This window comes from Astatotilapia calliptera, chromosome 6 (genome assembly GCF_900246225.1).
Source record: "Astatotilapia calliptera chromosome 6, fAstCal1.2, whole genome shotgun sequence".
Taxonomy (NCBI): domain Eukaryota; kingdom Metazoa; phylum Chordata; class Actinopteri; order Cichliformes; family Cichlidae; genus Astatotilapia; species Astatotilapia calliptera.
Window position 1 is genome coordinate 23,751,829 of NC_039307.1, and position 16,385 is coordinate 23,768,213.

The 16,385-nt window shown below is 39.9% G+C and overlaps 2 protein-coding genes across 3 annotated transcripts in view; both read right to left on the reverse strand.

Annotated features, from left to right (window-relative positions):
* Positions 1-1,117: 1,117 nt before the first annotated feature.
* LOC113024292 (hydroperoxide isomerase ALOXE3-like) lies at positions 1,118-10,635 on the reverse strand. Its single transcript, XM_026171219.1, has 15 exons — positions 10,605-10,635; positions 10,265-10,442; positions 9,845-10,049; positions 9,599-9,680; positions 9,225-9,347; positions 9,037-9,140; positions 8,736-8,902; positions 7,660-7,803; positions 6,829-7,032; positions 6,367-6,453; positions 6,092-6,261; positions 3,365-3,486; positions 3,119-3,219; positions 2,456-2,626; positions 1,118-2,297 (listed from the first exon to the last, which is right to left on the reverse strand). Exons 2-15 carry the CDS (start codon positions 10,415-10,417, stop codon positions 2,118-2,120), a joined length of 2,013 nt encoding a protein of 670 aa, XP_026027004.1. The 5' UTR covers positions 10,418-10,442; positions 10,605-10,635; the 3' UTR covers positions 1,118-2,117.
* Positions 10,636-11,268: 633 nt separating this feature from the next.
* Positions 11,269-16,385, reverse strand: part of tbck (TBC1 domain containing kinase) — a 63,801-nt gene continuing 58,684 nt past the window's right edge. For both annotated transcript variants that reach the window (XM_026171221.1, XM_026171220.1), the window contains exons 25-26: positions 15,248-15,407; positions 11,269-11,866 (exon numbers count right to left, since the gene is read on the reverse strand). In XM_026171221.1, the coding sequence (XP_026027006.1) occupies positions 11,756-11,866; positions 15,248-15,407 (271 nt within the window). In that variant the 3' untranslated portion in view covers positions 11,269-11,755. The remainder of the gene's footprint in view (positions 11,867-15,247; positions 15,408-16,385) is intronic.

Below are 16,385 nucleotides of genomic sequence, written 5' to 3' on the forward strand. Positions count from 1 at the left end.
AGCTCCTTTGACTACGATGACCTGGATGACTGAGAACCTTCACAGACATAAGCTAAATAAACTAGGAAAACTACACAAACTTGAAACCATGACTCGCAGAATGATATGCAGGATGACACATGGAGGTAAAACAGAGTGCAACATGGGAAGATGCACGGAGGTAATACAGAGTGACTCAGGGAGTCAAACACAAAACACTGGATCACTCCCAGTACCTTGACAGAAACCCAGGTGGGTGGTGGGGGGCCCAGGACTTGAAACAAAATCAGAGCTCACAAAAACAGTTCAAACACAGTTCAGGGGGTCGCCCTGGGGGTCGATGGCTCAATAGCTCATAACAGAGCAGGTCTGGAGGCCAGCCGTGCGGAAGGCAGCGACGGTGAAAATACTGTATAAATGCTTTTTTTTTTTTTTTTTTTTTAAATTCAGCAATTTAGCCTGGTGGTGTTGTAACATTTTGGGCCCAACTTAGTACCAACTGAGCCTTGTAGCCACAAGTTACTTGAATATTGTTTCTGGCTATGTCGTTTCCTATACAACTGCAGTGCACCCATCTTTTGATGGGTGCCTTCAGCAGATACAACAAAGAGTTTTAATATGACAATGACTTCACAGTATGAAAATGGTCACAGTTATCAGATTCAGCTATGATGAATGGTGAAAGATTGAGAACCCAAATGTAGGACAGGGTAGATGAAGGTTGAACTTAAAGTTGAGCATTGTTTCCAGGAAAAGAGCCGACGGTCCAGACACTGGAAGCCAAAATAAAACAGGAAGGAGAAAATCACTGGTCGAGACTTGACCCATAAATCTAGGAAAAAATATAATATACAAGACTAAGGACTGAGAACAGAACTAGCGCACTAAGTTAGCACTAAGGGAACATGAATATAAAGCCAAGAAAAACCAAGAATTAGAGATTTACTAGATATTTACTAAAAAAAGTCCAAACAACTCAACACCGCTGAATAACATAACAAGATCCATAACTATTGTCACCAGTGAATGTGGGAGTGAATGTGAGTGCGAATGGTTGTCTGTCTCTGTGTGTTAGCCCTGGCAACCCGTGCAGAGTGTACCCTGCCTCTCGCCCTTTGGCAGCTGGGATAGGCTCCAGCAGCCCCCGCAACCCTAAGAAAAAGGATAAGCGGAAGCGAATGGGTGGATGGTGTTAAATGACGCTCTGTATAATGCAAAGTCATATTATAGTAATGAGAGCTGACAAGATACCATACAACCCCCCCCCCAAAAAAAAACTAGAAAATAATTTCTACAACGGAAACCAGAAGTGTAGGATGGCCAACATTAAACAACAGCCACTGTAGAGCGGGAAAAGATTAACATAGGATTTACAGGATGTGAGAAACGAGTAAGAAAAACGTGTCTGTAATGCTATGAATTCCATCTGTGGTCATACACACACACTGTCACAAAAACTCGAAGGAAATCCAAATACAGTGAGAGGTCTTCACAGACACAGAGTTTAGCTCCAAAAAATAAACTAAGGGCCAAAGGGCAGAGCACAATCTAATGATGGCTGAGTATTTACTTTAGCCTTAAGAAGCCAGCTTGATAACCAGATGAGGAACAGGTGAGTTAATTAGTAGAGCTTTGGCAGGTGAGCATTTTACAGGGAGACAGACAAACACAGATTGATCAACTCTGAGGTAAACAGAACATGCCCTCAAACATACACATGCATATAAGACAGAAGAGAGACATATTTCTAAAAATAAATAAATGTCTGTATGGTAGAAATGCAGGAGTTCTCTCAATTTTTTTTAAGCCAAAAAAGCTCAGAGGCTGAGACTTCTTTAAGACAGACTTTAACAAAAATCAATCACTAAAAAAAGTCATGATTTGTTCACAATAATATCAGTTTTCTTTGACATGTTTTTGAATGGATGGGACAGTTTATTGAAAATCAGAAGAGGTTTTAAGTTTCTAATCTATAGAACACATCACAGCAGATGGATAAAATTCACAAATCAGCATACAATAATTAGAAACGTTAAGTTCTATTTCAGCTATTTCATCAGTAAAAGTCAGAACTTTCTTTGGCTGCTTTTATTTGAAGAGGGAACTGAATTTTATCTCACAGCTGAGTCTTCTAATATTCAAATGGCCACGCTGTTTTCTACCTCTGCTGGATCCATGTAAGTGTATGGCACTTCTAAACGCTTGTTTCTGGCTTTAATGACTAAACTCAAATCTTCCAGCTCCATCTGAAAATCCTTTAATATCTTGCGGGGAATCTCCTCAGTGAAGTGGTCCTCTGGGTACTGGCCAAGGGGAACCTAATAAGAACAATGATACATTCAGTTTTTCTTCAACAGCATTCAAATTATTTATGAAATTAGCCCCTAAAAATTATTGCATACATATGTATTTTTTTTCACAAAACTTGAATTTAAACATAATTTCTGTCATTCTTAATGAAATCTTTGCTCCTTACAAAGTCACTGGACTGCTTGCTGAGCAGCCACATGGTGGCCATGCCCTGAGCTGTTACATTGACATCAGGGAAGGTGGCCAACATCGTGGCCTCGCTTGTCGTCCCTTTTGTGGTTGGTGGTGGGAGTTGCAGGGAGATGGGAGTGTTGGGCATCCAGCCACCATAGTCATACTGCATTTAATCAAGGAGTAAAGGATAACTGATTAATAAGAGCAATAATCATGGTGTTTCATCTATCAGAAGATCATGGCTTCATAATGCAGGCCTTTCAACAGTTGAAAACACATTTGATGCATCATGAAATGAAACACTAACACAGTAGACCCAGGACTGTTTAGCAGCTAGAATCATATATCAGACGAGAATGGGACACTCCTCTCTCAGATCTCCTCAGTTCCCAGATGTTTGTGGACTGTTGGTAAAAGAAGAGGGGATGCTACAGTGTGTCAGAGTAGTACACAAAGCCCCGTCCTACCTTTTTTAAATATATTTTTCTGCCATCAAATACAAAATGAGGCATTATTTTTCTTGTAAGGTTACATTTTCTCAGTTTAAACATTTCATATGTTTACTATGTTCTATTGTAAATACATCTACAAATCAATGAATGATTCTGTTTTTATTTACATTTTAAATAATTAGGTTGAATTAGGTTTTATATACCTGTCCACTGTTCACAGCTGCATGCTGGGCTGAGCAGGTGAAGATCACCATGGTGACAAATTTGGCCAACGCAGTCACACAGGTAAATCTCTGAGGAATTCCTGTTAAACACAGAAAAATAACTGCGTCACTTAAATATATTTAGGCGAACAAACAAAAGTTACTTATTTTTGCAATATAATCCTAAATGGATAAATCACCATTATCATCATCATCGTAAATATTCAAATATTGTATAAAGCCCACCTGTTTCTGCTTGAGAAAGGAACCCGTGTTCAAAAATGTCCAAAATCCACTTCTGAAGTTCAGAGTCCTCCTGGACCTCACGGTCACTCTTGTAGTAGTAGCCGAGCATTCCCTGCACAAACCTTTGAGAAATGGGAATACACTGAGTAAAATATATTTTCGATTCTTCGATACCCAAGATGGCAAAACAACTAATAGCTCAGTGTTCCAACATTCGAAAGAAGGGACTGCTCTCACAGCTAGAGATTGACGAGGTACAACATAAATGCTATGGCAAGGGGGAGCCAGGACGCCAGGTCAGGGGGGAGATATCATCACCCCCACCCGAGATTGGGTACAAAGCCCCAAGTGCGATAGGAGAAGGATTGTTGAGTGCGAGAGGAACTGACCTGAAAGATAGGATTACGGCCAAGCTTGAAACCTGGATCCCCCATAGCCGGTTACCAAGATTACGTGAAGTACCCTCAGAAGGTCTGCTAGATGATGTTAATGCAGCACTACGGACGATACCTACAACCATGATTACTGACACTAACAAGCTGATCTACAATACGGCAGCAGTGATCAGTGAGATGCTTGGCTACAAGTTGAACAGCCACAAGGAGCAGTACCCTCCATGGAGAAGGAGGCTAGAGGGCAAGATCAAAGTAGCACGGAGGGAGGTTAGCCAACTAACGGAATTGCAGAAAGGTGCGACAAAGAAGGTGCATAAGAAATACAGCAAGCTGTCCATACCTGAGGCCTTGGAAACTGCCAAGCAAAGACTCACAGCCTTGGCCAGCCGCTTGAGGAGGTACACCAGAGAGATAGAAGGCAGGAGAATAAACCAGCAAAGGTGTACTCTCAGTGGCAAGGGAACAATAAGAGAACAGCACCACCAAGGCTGGAGATGGAGCAATACTGGAAGGGCATATGGGAGAAGGACGCAACCCATAACGGCAATGCTCAGTGGCTAGTGGATCTGAGGGCAGACCATAGCAACCTCCCTGAACAGGGTCCAGTAACCATCATGGTGGCAGACATCCAAGCAAGGGTCTCTAGTATGAAGAGTTGGACCAGGCCCCGATATGGTTCACGCCTACTGGCTGAAGAAGCTGACTGCACTAGGAAAGCTGCAACCACCAAGTACCTGCAGAGGGTCAGGCAAGTCCTGAGGAGTCAGCTGAATGGTAAGAACAAGATCCGGGCCATCAACACGTACGCCCTGCCCGTGATCAGGTACCCTGCTGGGGTAATAGGCTGGCCAAAGGAGGAGATAGAAGCCACTGACATAAAGACAAGAAAGCTCCTTACCATGCATGGAGGGTTTCACCCCAAGTCCAGCACCCTGAGGCTGTACGCTAAGCGGAAGGAAGGGGGCCGGGGACTGGTGAGTGTCAGCACCACAGTCCAGGATGAGACAACGAACATCCACGAATACATTGGGAAGATGGCCCCAACTGACCGAGTGCTCAGTGAATACCTCAGGCAGCAGAAACCCAAGAAAGAGGTGGGAGACGAGGAACCATCACGGAAGGACAGGCCCCTGCACGGTATGTACCACCGGCAGATAGAGGAGGTGGCTGATATCCAGAGATCCTACCAGTGGCTGGACAAAGCTGGACTGAAAGACAGCACAGAGGCACTAATCATGGCAGCACAAGAACAAGCTCTGAGTACAAGGTCCATAAGGCTATCACACCAGGCAAGACCCCAGGTGCAGGCTGTGTAAAGATGCTCCAGAGACAATCCAGCACATTACAGCAGGGTGCAAGATGCTAGCAGGCAAGGCATACATGGAACGCCATAACCAAGTGGCCGGCATAGTGTACAGGAACATCTGTGCCGAGTATAACCTGGAAGTCCCGAGGTCAAAATGGGAGATGCCCCCAAGGGTGGTGGAGAATGACCGAGCTAAGATCCTGTGGGACTTCCAGATACAGACGGACAAAATGGTGGTGGCTAACCAACCGGACATAGTGGTGGTAGACAAACAGAAGAAGACGGCCGTAGTGATCGATGTAGCGGTTCCGAATGACAGCAACATCAGGAAGAAGGAACACGAGAAGCTGGAGAAATACCAAGGGCTCAGAGAAGAGCTCGAGAGGATGTGGAGGGTGAAGGTAACGGTGGTCCCCGTGGTAATCGGAGCACTAGGTGCGGTGACTCCCAAGCTAGGCGAGTGGCTCCAGCAGATCCCGGGAACAACATCGGAGATCTCTGTCCAGAAGAGCGCAGTCCTGGGAACAGCTAAGATACTGCGCAGGACCCTCAAGCTCCCAGGCCTCTGGTAGAGGACCCGAGCTAAAATTAAACCAAAAAATAGGCACGCAAAACATTTTGGTGAACTCACATAGAATAAACATGAAAGAAAAAAAAATCTATTTAGGCTTAGTATTTTTCTGTTATTGATCTGATTTGATGAATACAATAGTTTGAGAAGGCACTGGTGCATTTTGGTGCATTGATGCTGGGATGCTTACATTACTGCGATTCAGCTGCTTTCAATACTGAAATAAAAATCTAAAACTAGTTCTTCAACAAAATAAACTGAAAGGAGCAATTTGGAAACAAAAAGAAGTTACACCAAACTGAAAATAAATTTTTAGATTAAAGTAACTAAAATAAAAATAATATGTAAAATTTTGACCCAGTATCATAGGTAAAGTAACAGATGCATTTGCATTATTTACAAACTTTGAATTGCAGCAGCTTGATGGAAAAAAAAGAAAAATATATTAATGATACCTGTGGATGATATCCCAAACCTTTAGGCCATCATCCCTGTAGAAGAAGTTTGGCACATCCTCTAGGCCACGTTCAGCAATGTCATCTGGCATACAGAGGGAGCTGTAGGTTAATGAGCACACTGACCTCTGCAGGATCGTAAACATGCCCTCTCCACCTGACCCTGCAAACTACACAATAAGCAGCTCCTGGTTAAAGACAAATGTTAAACATGAAATAAAAAAACAAAACATTCTTTAAGTAAAGGTCTAGTGAGTGTGCTGTTCTTTGCATACCTGAGTGAAAGCGCCAGTGTCAGAAATGAGAAGGCGTCGAGCTAAGAAGTTGATCTGCAGAGTGTAGCGTGTGTGTGGTTTGAGGAGCTGAGGGAAAGAGGGAACTCTGTTAGTGACATGATTGGGGCAACACAGTATTTATTATGCTGAGGTACTCTGTTGCACAATCAGTGGTCCTCTGTGGACACATTGATAAGAGACTCAAATTTTATTCATCACACACATAATCATACAAATTATGACATGTAGTGAAATACCTATTGCTGTGCAATGCCCAACCATTAAAGTACAATAAAGAAATTTACAAAATTTACAGATTTTAAATTTTAAAATTTACAGTTAAAAAAAAAAGAATTTTTAAATAACAATTTAAGAAAGAAATTATAGGAAGAGTTCAAGTAAACAGTGCGTGCAGTGACATGATTTATGAGAGAAAACGGAGTTTCAGCAAACGTCAGTTACCTTGTACAGAGGATGCACCATGGGCACGTTGCGCAGCAGTGACACTGCAAAAACCTCGGCCAGCAAATGTGTGCGCAGCAGGTGAGCATTGAGCTGATGCTCATTGAAATCTGCACTTCTCACAAAAGTCTTGGCGATCAACCAGTCGTACTCAGAATCAGTAGGAAGAAAGATCGGATTGTCATCTGATGGAGTCTGCTTCAGCTACAGATGGACAGGGCAGAGTAGGCCATATTAGCGTATTTTGAGTTGTATTATCTCTGTCTGCTACGTAAATACGACACCTACTGCTTGGCTGTTGTGACTTTTGGGGTTTATAAATTAAACCTATTTGATATATTCATATGTCAGACTCTGGTCTCAGCAATGTGGGTTAAACTTTTCCACAAGGTTATGGCTCAGGAAGGGGAAAAAAATTAGGTTGCACAGTAACCTACACAGTAGTGTAATCATCAGTTAATAATCAATTATGTAATTATTTGAATTACAAAAGTTAAGGTTGAAAGAACAAAAACATCAAATGAACGTGTGTTTTTAATTCTCCCTGCACTCATGCTACAATTTCCCTCCCTGTGTGGGAGGAGTAAAATGGTGGAGCGGTACAGCAACACAGCTTTTGAGGAGTGGCGATATGGATCAGGGGCGTAATTTCCAGGGGGGTTATGATCCCGCCCAGTAATCAGACCCAACAAATACAACCCCTCCAGTAATATTATGAATTATCTTGCATAAATAGGCTGTTGATTTTCTTTATTCATTTCAGGTATTACCAGCAAAATAGTTGCATGTCTATCCAGGACAGAAACAACCGTGTTAATTATTATGAATTACCTGAATAGCAATCGGCATTAGCTTATCATCAGGAGCTTTGTGGAGCAGGACGAGAGGAGCCATCAAGTACTGCTTCTTCCCATTGATGGTGTTTGTTTTCACCCCTTCCAGATGCTTGTAGTCACACAGGAATATGTTCCCTTTCTGTTTAAAAGTTCAGGTTATTGCATCAGTGTGGATATAATATTTAGTCAGTGACTGTAAAAGTACAATTATTTGACAAAACATCAAGTCAATCTAAGTTGGGTGGTTTTATTGTCATTTCAGCCATGTGCAGTGGTACAGTATACAGTAACACGAGATAACGTTCTTTCAAGACCATGGTGCTACATAAAACATATAACAGACAATCAACACAGGACTACTTTTTAAACTGTGTGACTTGCTCGCTTATCATCTTGACACATCAGCAGCAGTTCTGCGACAAACTGCTCTTTTGCAACCCCGAGCAAAACATGATTAAACTTCCACCTATAAATGATTCTCTTTAACTAAGTGTGTGTGTGTGTGTGTGTGTGTGTGTGTGTGTGTGTGTGTGTGTGTGCTAACCACAATTGTACCCTATTTCACCTCGCCGACTAGCTCCTGACCTCTCACCAGACAGAGAGACAGAAGCCACTCTCATATATGTAATAACCGAACTGAAACTATGTATATGTCATCTACTAAATAAACGTTTTAATCAAGAACCTCTACTAAAGGCTTAATACAAGAATATGACCTTATAAACGATAATAAAAATGACCTGATATAAGTGTTTTGTAAGCATGTATTGCAATTCCTTTAATATGATAACAGTATGCATAAACATCTTAAGGCCATCTTAAAGCTATCTCTTACATTGTTAAAAGCAATGATCACACCGCAGATTATATTGTGCTGGTAAAATACTTTTGTTCATCCCCACACTACATAAAGTACAAGTTTGCAAAAATTGCCAAACCGCCCCCCCAAAAAACAAAACAAAGAAAGAGCAGGCGCAAGACAGTGCAGACATAATAGTGCAGTAAAAAGTGCAACAATGACAGTGGGTCGTGGAAAAACGTGCATTTATTATAAAGAGTTCAGATGATCACCTTAATTTCATCTCTCAGGCTGCACTGGCCACGGGGAAAGACCATGTCATCAGTGACAGGGAAGTTACTGGGCAGGTTTGCACAACACTGGATCAAAATGGGGTTGACACCATTTAGAAACTGGTAGCCAAAGAAAGCATCTTCTTTCCAGTGTTCATGAACATATTCTGTTTAAAAGAAACATTTACCTTCACGATTTACAGTTCATCATTCAGTAAAATCTACCTGGTATAGTGGTATAGGGAAAATTTTAGGGTAAGAGTTAATTACACATTACTATGCTATGATGTTAGTACAGTACCTGATATTTCAGTCTTTTTGCAGCAAAACACTCGATTGATGCTGTCAATATTATCCCACTTCTTCTTACAGTTATCCAGTCCTTTCAGCTTCAGCTCAGTCAGTCTGAAACACATTCATCTTACTTCATTATGATACTTAACATACTTTTGATAAGTAAAGAGAAAAATATGTGTAACAGAACTTCACCCTGTGGAAGCAGTGTAGAGAAACTCTGTAGTTTTGGTGAAGGAGAACTGAACCTCATACGGGAGTGAAAATGGGTTTTCTGCCTTCATGGAGTGAGGTATTTTCTCTGCATATGCATCCCAGCTGATGAGACAAAGAAACAGCAAAGTGATGAGGAAGTTAGTTACAGTATGACATGATATACTTTTTATCTGCAACATATGTAATAGTTTAATTTCTTTTCATTAATGCCAGCAGACAAAGAATATGCTGCAATGCTTAATTTTAAGGTTAAATATCATTAGTATTAGGATATTCAGCTATAACTGGACAGCATTTGTATTCTAGTTTCAGGAGCTGTAAGGCTAAAATGTGTATAAGCTCTGAATTCTCACCGATAGTCTTCCTCTCGCTGCTGAATCTCTTGCTGCCGACTGTACCTGCCAAGATGATGGTTGTCTTCAAAGACTCTCAGAGCTATAAAAAAAAAAGAAAACAAAGAAAGAAAGAAAAATGGTTTCAAGTTGTTCTTGTAAATATGGTATATACTGTATTAGGAAACTGCTTCAGCCTCATTACAACCTTTGTTTTACATCTTCAATGGTTTGAACAAGATTTAAGATGAGCACAGTTTCCCAAACCTTTTCCATCTTTGAAGCGGTGCACCTTGCTATCAGCAATCCAGCGGTAGATGGGAAAGCTGTAGATGTCTCCTTCAGGGGATTTCACTTCCACCTTGGCACAAAACCAAGCGTCCTCCGGGAACAGTGGGAGAGATTGTTTGTCTAACTCTATCAGCACAAGATTTCCAAGCGAAGTGGGGCAGGACACCTTAAACTTTGATACCTAAAGAATGACATAGCAGTTTGTGCTGAGCTGTAACACTCGAGCATACAATTCCTGTTATAATTTACTGTGGTCCATGAAGTGAACTGTTTGCTTTGACCATCTTCATGGTGATAGATTCCCCTTATTTCCACAAAAATGATTTCATTTGTATATCATCTCATACAGGAAACCTGAGATACATTTAATCATGAAGATGCATATTTCAGACTTACGGCTCCTATAACGAAGGATGTAGCCCCTTTCAAGCCCATGAGCCACGTGCGATCACTCTCCCCATCTGTGCCCACCAGCTTAATGAAGACATTGTTGAGAGTAGTGGAATTAAGGCAATCACCAGTGAATACGGTCACTTTATACTGCACCATTTTCCCTCTTGAATGTGGTCAAATCCTGGTAGGGGGAGAATTCTAATTATTCTTAGCACTGATTTGGAAATGTAAACATTTAAAATTATTGCATTACAGTGAAAAGGACAATGTAAACAATTATTTTAACTCATTATGCTAAATGACCCATAATTTCTGACTGAAATCCTGTGAAAACATCTCTTACCTTGAGATGAAGAATTTAGGTTAGAGAAACTACTCTGTCAGAAGTTGCCCCCCCAAATTTTTCTTTTTATTCACACAAAATCAGTGGGAGTGTCCAGTCAGTTGCATCAATCATGTGTTGAGATGAAATTCTTGATAAAGTTGTGCAAATAATGACGTCTATCCTATTCAGGATAAATCAGATACTGATAACTGTTGTGTGTTTTTGGCTAGTCACTTCGGTTTTTGTCCTCCAGTTTCCTGAAGGGCTTTTGGAAACACCTCACACCATGCTGATATCTGCCAAATGTTTTGCTAATTTGAAGCTATTTGGAAATACCTTTGTTGGTATTAAATACTATTTTCTGTCTGTAAAACTTTGAGTTAGGTGCCTTTTTCAGTTTTAAATTGCTTAACAAACAAAAAAAACATTCTTCTGAAATTTATCAGGTACAAGAATTGCACTGAAAATGAGTGAAAAACCAGCCAATGGCCAAAGAAAAACTTTAAAATAACCATCAGAAAGCACTATTGAACTATTGCTCATCACTTAAAAAAAATTAGAAGTCTTGCTGTTTGGTTGCAAAATACAATTAAATAAGGGGTGGCTCAAGCCTTTTGCACAGCATGGGTCAAATGAACGTAGAAAAATATGAAGAAAATTCATTAATAAGTAACTGCAAAACTGTTGTATGTGTCTTTTTATTGTTTCTCACACAAACACAGTGATCACAGGCAGCTAAATTATTAGTGTAAACTAATACACTACATACAGTAGCAGCTGCTCTAAACAAGCAGGTTTTGATAAAGGCTGGTTTAGGGCGCCAGCAGATTTATAAGCACATTTTTAAGCACATTTTTTCAGTCTGTGTAATGCACTTCTACATGGGATCATTACCTTGTTAGTCAGTTATTCTTGTTTAATAAGCCAGAACAATAACCACATAATGGCTCTGTGAGCATGATCATGAACCCAAAATGAATTAAAAAAAGCAGATCATTTCAATGCAGTTAGTCATTTTGCAACAATTAACAGTTAGATTATATAAAAAAGTCCAAATGCAATGGTGATGCTTGTTCACTAATTTCCCTTTTTACTTCAGTGTCAGCTCAAAGTACTATTTACAATCTTTTCATTTTCCCTTTATTTTAAAGTCAAGCTAAGGCAGAGGCTCAGATCTGCGGGGAAGGGACCGTCAGGAGCCCGGTGGGCTTCAGCTTGTTGATCCCTCCGTCCAGGTTACAAACACGTGGAAAACTCATCTTCACTAGATGTGCAGCAAACTGCAGAAAAAAAGAGAAAGTTCCCATCAAAAACCGAATACTTCAGATTTATTGGTTTTGTTCAACTTTTTCTGTCTGCTGTATTACTAATATTTAGGACTTAAGTAGTTCTAGTTTCTCTGTAGTTATAAAAGGCAAATCCACCACTGCAAAATACTCCAATGTAAAATTGGTTTATCAACCTCTCTGAGACAAGCTCAGCATAAATTTACACATCAGACTGCGGGATTACGCCTTAACATAAAAATGCACTAATTCAGTACATTTTTAAGTTTAAGAATTAAACATTTTATATTTCTCTGTGACTCCTCATTGAACCTTTGTTGTGTCAGTTACATGGTGAAACCAAGGAGGGGAATATGATTGCAAAACCTCTTCCTCTGCTACTCATGCAATTATAAAAAAAAAAAAAACCCTGATACCCGCTGAACTGGGGTTGACCTTATTCTAACCAAATTATTAACCACAGTAAAATGGTAAGGAAATTAAATTTTGATAATTTCATTTCATAACCTAGGTGATTAAAAGGCCTTATGGATTTCTTATGTCTCTGACATTAAGTAGTGTGTCTCTGACATTAAATCCACAAATTCTTCAAAAACAGCTTCTTAAAACCTCCTAATTAAAAATTTCAGGTGATCCTGTCACATGAATAATTGTCAAATCATATATATGATGATAATGACAAAAAAATCATTATGTTTGATACTTGGCTTGAAATGAAAGAACATGATTATCACCATGCAAAACACGACAGGGATAAAGCCACAGCCACACGACTGTATACTGATCATGTGGACCATTAAAAGGTTAAACGCAGCAAAGTTCTGATGCTTCCCTTTAATAAAGAAAATGCAGGATTGTCTTCTCAGTTAATAAGAACTATTTCTTTTTCACTTTCTAACATATGGAAGGGGGACATCTTTTCTAAATTGGGATTTTGCCTGAAGCACTATCCCTGCTGAGTTTATAAATGCCAGCTTGGCTAATTTATTCCAAGAAGAGCACGAAAGGAGAATGTACGATGATCAGTGTAGTTCTCTCTTGTGTTATGCTGAAGTGGGCAAATTTATTTTTGTTCACTGAAATATCAGATGGTGATTTATGTAAAATATAATCTGCTAATGTTCAAAATGTTCCAATGAACTATTTATTACATTGTACGCCAGACCAATAATCTCAGTGTGGCTTTATATAACAGATGGCTGAATTTTACAAGACAGAGGCCTGAATTTAAAGATTATTGCCTTCACAAAATATTTAATATCGACAAGACTAAGTATAAATTTTTAGTAGTCGTGAAACAGAAGATTGATTGTTTTATCTTATTAAATATATGCTCAAACAAATGCTCCTATGAACAAAAACAAGTTGTCAAAAATGCTTGCATCAGTTCCAGAAAGCAGTTTTTAAAAAACTAAAAACTGGACCATAATGTTAGCGATGTAGTAGCTCATCTCACTCACAATCCATCACAATTCACAGGTTATTGTAATGTGTGAAGGACAGAATTGGTTACCTTTATTGCACAACTAATGAGAAATTAGATCCACTTAGAAGTCAAGGAGGGTCACAAACAGTTAAGGACAAATTAATTTCATCCACCACTAAATTAAAGTTTAAGTTCAGGACTTTTTCTGACTCCTGGTGATCGACATTTTCATGGCCATGAAAACCATGAATATAGTTAGTTACTTTGTTTGTTTATTTGTTTGTTTTTGTTGCAAGGACAAGACCGTTACTAGTCTATCCCCATTATAACCTAACAGTTATACATAAGGATCTATACACTTTTACCTCAAAATTTCTTAAAAGAGTAGTTAGAAAACTGCTAACTGATCATCTGCGAAGGAACGATTTATTTGAAGGGTTTCAGTCGGGATCCAGAGCTCATCACAGTATAGAAACAGCTTTAGTGAAAGTTACAAATGATCATCTTATAGTCTCTGACAGTGGACTCATCTCTGTGGTTTTTCTACTAGACCTCAGTGCAGCATTCGATACTGTTGACTGTAATATTTTATTACAGCAATTAGAGCACGCTGTACATATCAAAGGTACTGTGCTGCAGTGGTTTGAATCCATCTATCCATTCTCTTTTGTTTATCCTTATCTGGGTCACGGAGGGCTGGAGCCTATCCCAGCTAGGTTAGGGTGAGACGTGGGGTGCACCTTGGACAGGTTCTGAGTCTGTCACAAGGGCTAATACACAAGGACAGACCAACCATTTGCACCTGCAGTTGTTTGCATATTTGTCACACTTACATGTTTCAGATCATCAAACAAATTGAAATATTATTGAAAATACTCTCTGGACTGACGAGACAAAAGTTAAACTTTTTGGATGTTTTTTTGGATGGACCAGTTCTGTTTACATTTTACCTGCTTCATACATACATTTTCACTGCTATGCAGATCATACCCAGTGTTATCTTTCTATAAAGCCAGAGACACACACACAGACATAAAGACCTGGATGACCTCTAATTTTCTGCTTCTAAATTGAGATAAAACAGACATGATTGTACTCAGCCCCCAAAATCTTAGATATATGGTGTTTAACCAAATACTTACCTTGGCCTCCAATAACACTGTGAGGAATCCTAGAGGTGTTTTTGACCAAGATCAGACCCCATCTTATCTTAAAGAACTCATAATAACATATCATACCAATAGAGCTCTTCGTAGTATGAGAGGCAGAGCCTACAGCTTTCAGGCCCATCATCTGTGGAACCAGCTCCCAACTTGGATTCAGGAGTCAGATGTCCTCTCTGCTTTTAACATTAGGTGTAAGACTTTTCTTTTTGACAAAGCATATAGTTAGGGCTGGATCAGATGACCCTCCTTAGTTACACTGCAATAGACTTAGGCTGCTGGGGCTTCCCATGATGCACTCTTTCTCTCATCCCTTTTCACTTGCCATGTGTTATTCACCACTCTGCATTTAATTATGAGTTATTATTTATCTCTGGCTCTCTTCCACAGCATGTCTTCTGTCTTGTCTCCCTCCCCTCACCTCAAACCAGTCACGGTAGATGGCCGCCCCTCCCTGAGCCTGGTTTTGCTGGAGGTTTCTTTCTGTTAAAAGGGAGTTTTTCCTTCCCACTGTCACCAAGGTGGTTGCACACAGGGGTCATCTGATTATTGGGGTTTCTCTGTATTATTGTAGGCTCTTTACCTTATAATATTAAGTGCCTTGAGGTGACTGTTTGTTGTGATTTGGCACTGTACAAATAAAACTGAATTGAATAACCAGAAAAGTCAATAGTGATTTCAGCCCTTGAAACATTATGCTTCTGTGTTAATTCATATTTTCTTCATGTAAAAATACTGCGCATACTGAGGTGCTGCACACATATACGTGGATGACTGCTTTCTCACCATAGCAGCACTCTTCATGTTGTGGCTGATGACCACAATGACACGCCCTCTATAGCTCTGGAGGCCTCCTGCAGCGGGACACTGCACCACCTCATTTTCCGGACCAAAAGTCGTGTTGAAGGGAATGTTGATGCTTCCAGAAATGTGGCCTCTGTTGAAGCTGGAGGCAGAGGAGTTAAGGAATAATGGCGAAGAAGCAAGGCCAAAAATGTGTTTGTGTGTAGTGTGTGTGCTTGTGTGTCATTTCATGGGAGTCGCTGTATTACTGAAAAACAGCAGATACACCAGTACATAACAATATTGCGTAAGTTCAGTGAGTGCTTGTTATAATTCTGATCAGGCTGACTTTTAGTACAAATCATATGTAAGACAAACTTTAATGCAGAGGTGTGGAAAAGCGAAGAGGATGTGAAGAATAGAAAGGGCGAAAGATGAGAGAAATAAAAAAAGAAACGTAATAATAAGGATATAAAAAGAAGAAGAAAAAACAGAGGAAAGGTCCCTCAGTGAGAGTCTTTGGCAAAGTGATATTGAACAACCCCAGATTGATATACTGAATAAAAACCAGACAACGAACTTTTTCTGAGTGCATTAGCTTTGTTGCAATACGTTTCTACGTTTACCAAATCAAACCATACCATTTGCAACTACATAAACACACAAAAAGGGTTTGCCAAAGACCATAACAGAGGTGAAAAAGGTTTGCCAAATCCTGTAAAGTGGCCTAATCCCTTTTGACCATGTGAGCTGGGCTGTGGAGCCTATCAGTATGCTCCAGAGAAGAAATTTTGTCACAAAAACTGCCAATTCAAAATCTCTAATCTTGCCACTAATCCTTATTGATTAATGGCTCTTTAACCTCTTAGCCAATCAGCCTTTCCACTGATGAGCTGAACCTTTGAGCCTCACTCTTTCTGGTGCTTTGAATTTTCTGTGTTTGAGGGTTTCTGTGTCTATTGTACTGCATCCTGTAACAACAAAACGAATGCCTTTATGCAATTCTGTAATTATATTCAGAGCAAAAAACAAAAACAAAAAACAAAACAAAAAAATAGAAAAGAGGGCATTGATTGTGACAAGCTTCATTTTTAATCTGCCGGGGATGTTTTATATAGACGACTGCGTGCATTTATGCACA

Excerpts from the sequence above, each read along its gene's own strand:
- LOC113024292 (XM_026171219.1), bottom strand. The coding sequence starts at position 10,417 with ATGGTGCAGTATAAAGTGACCGTATTCACTGGTGATTGCCTTAATTCC. Across the intron at positions 3,220-3,364 it reads CCTTTCTCAAGCAGAAACAG|GAATTCCTCAGAGATTTACC; the intron begins GTGGGCTTTATA and ends TGTGTTTAACAG. Across the intron at positions 2,298-2,455 it reads GCAAGCAGTCCAGTGACTTT|GTTCCCCTTGGCCAGTACCC; the intron begins GTAAGGAGCAAA and ends TGTTCTTATTAG.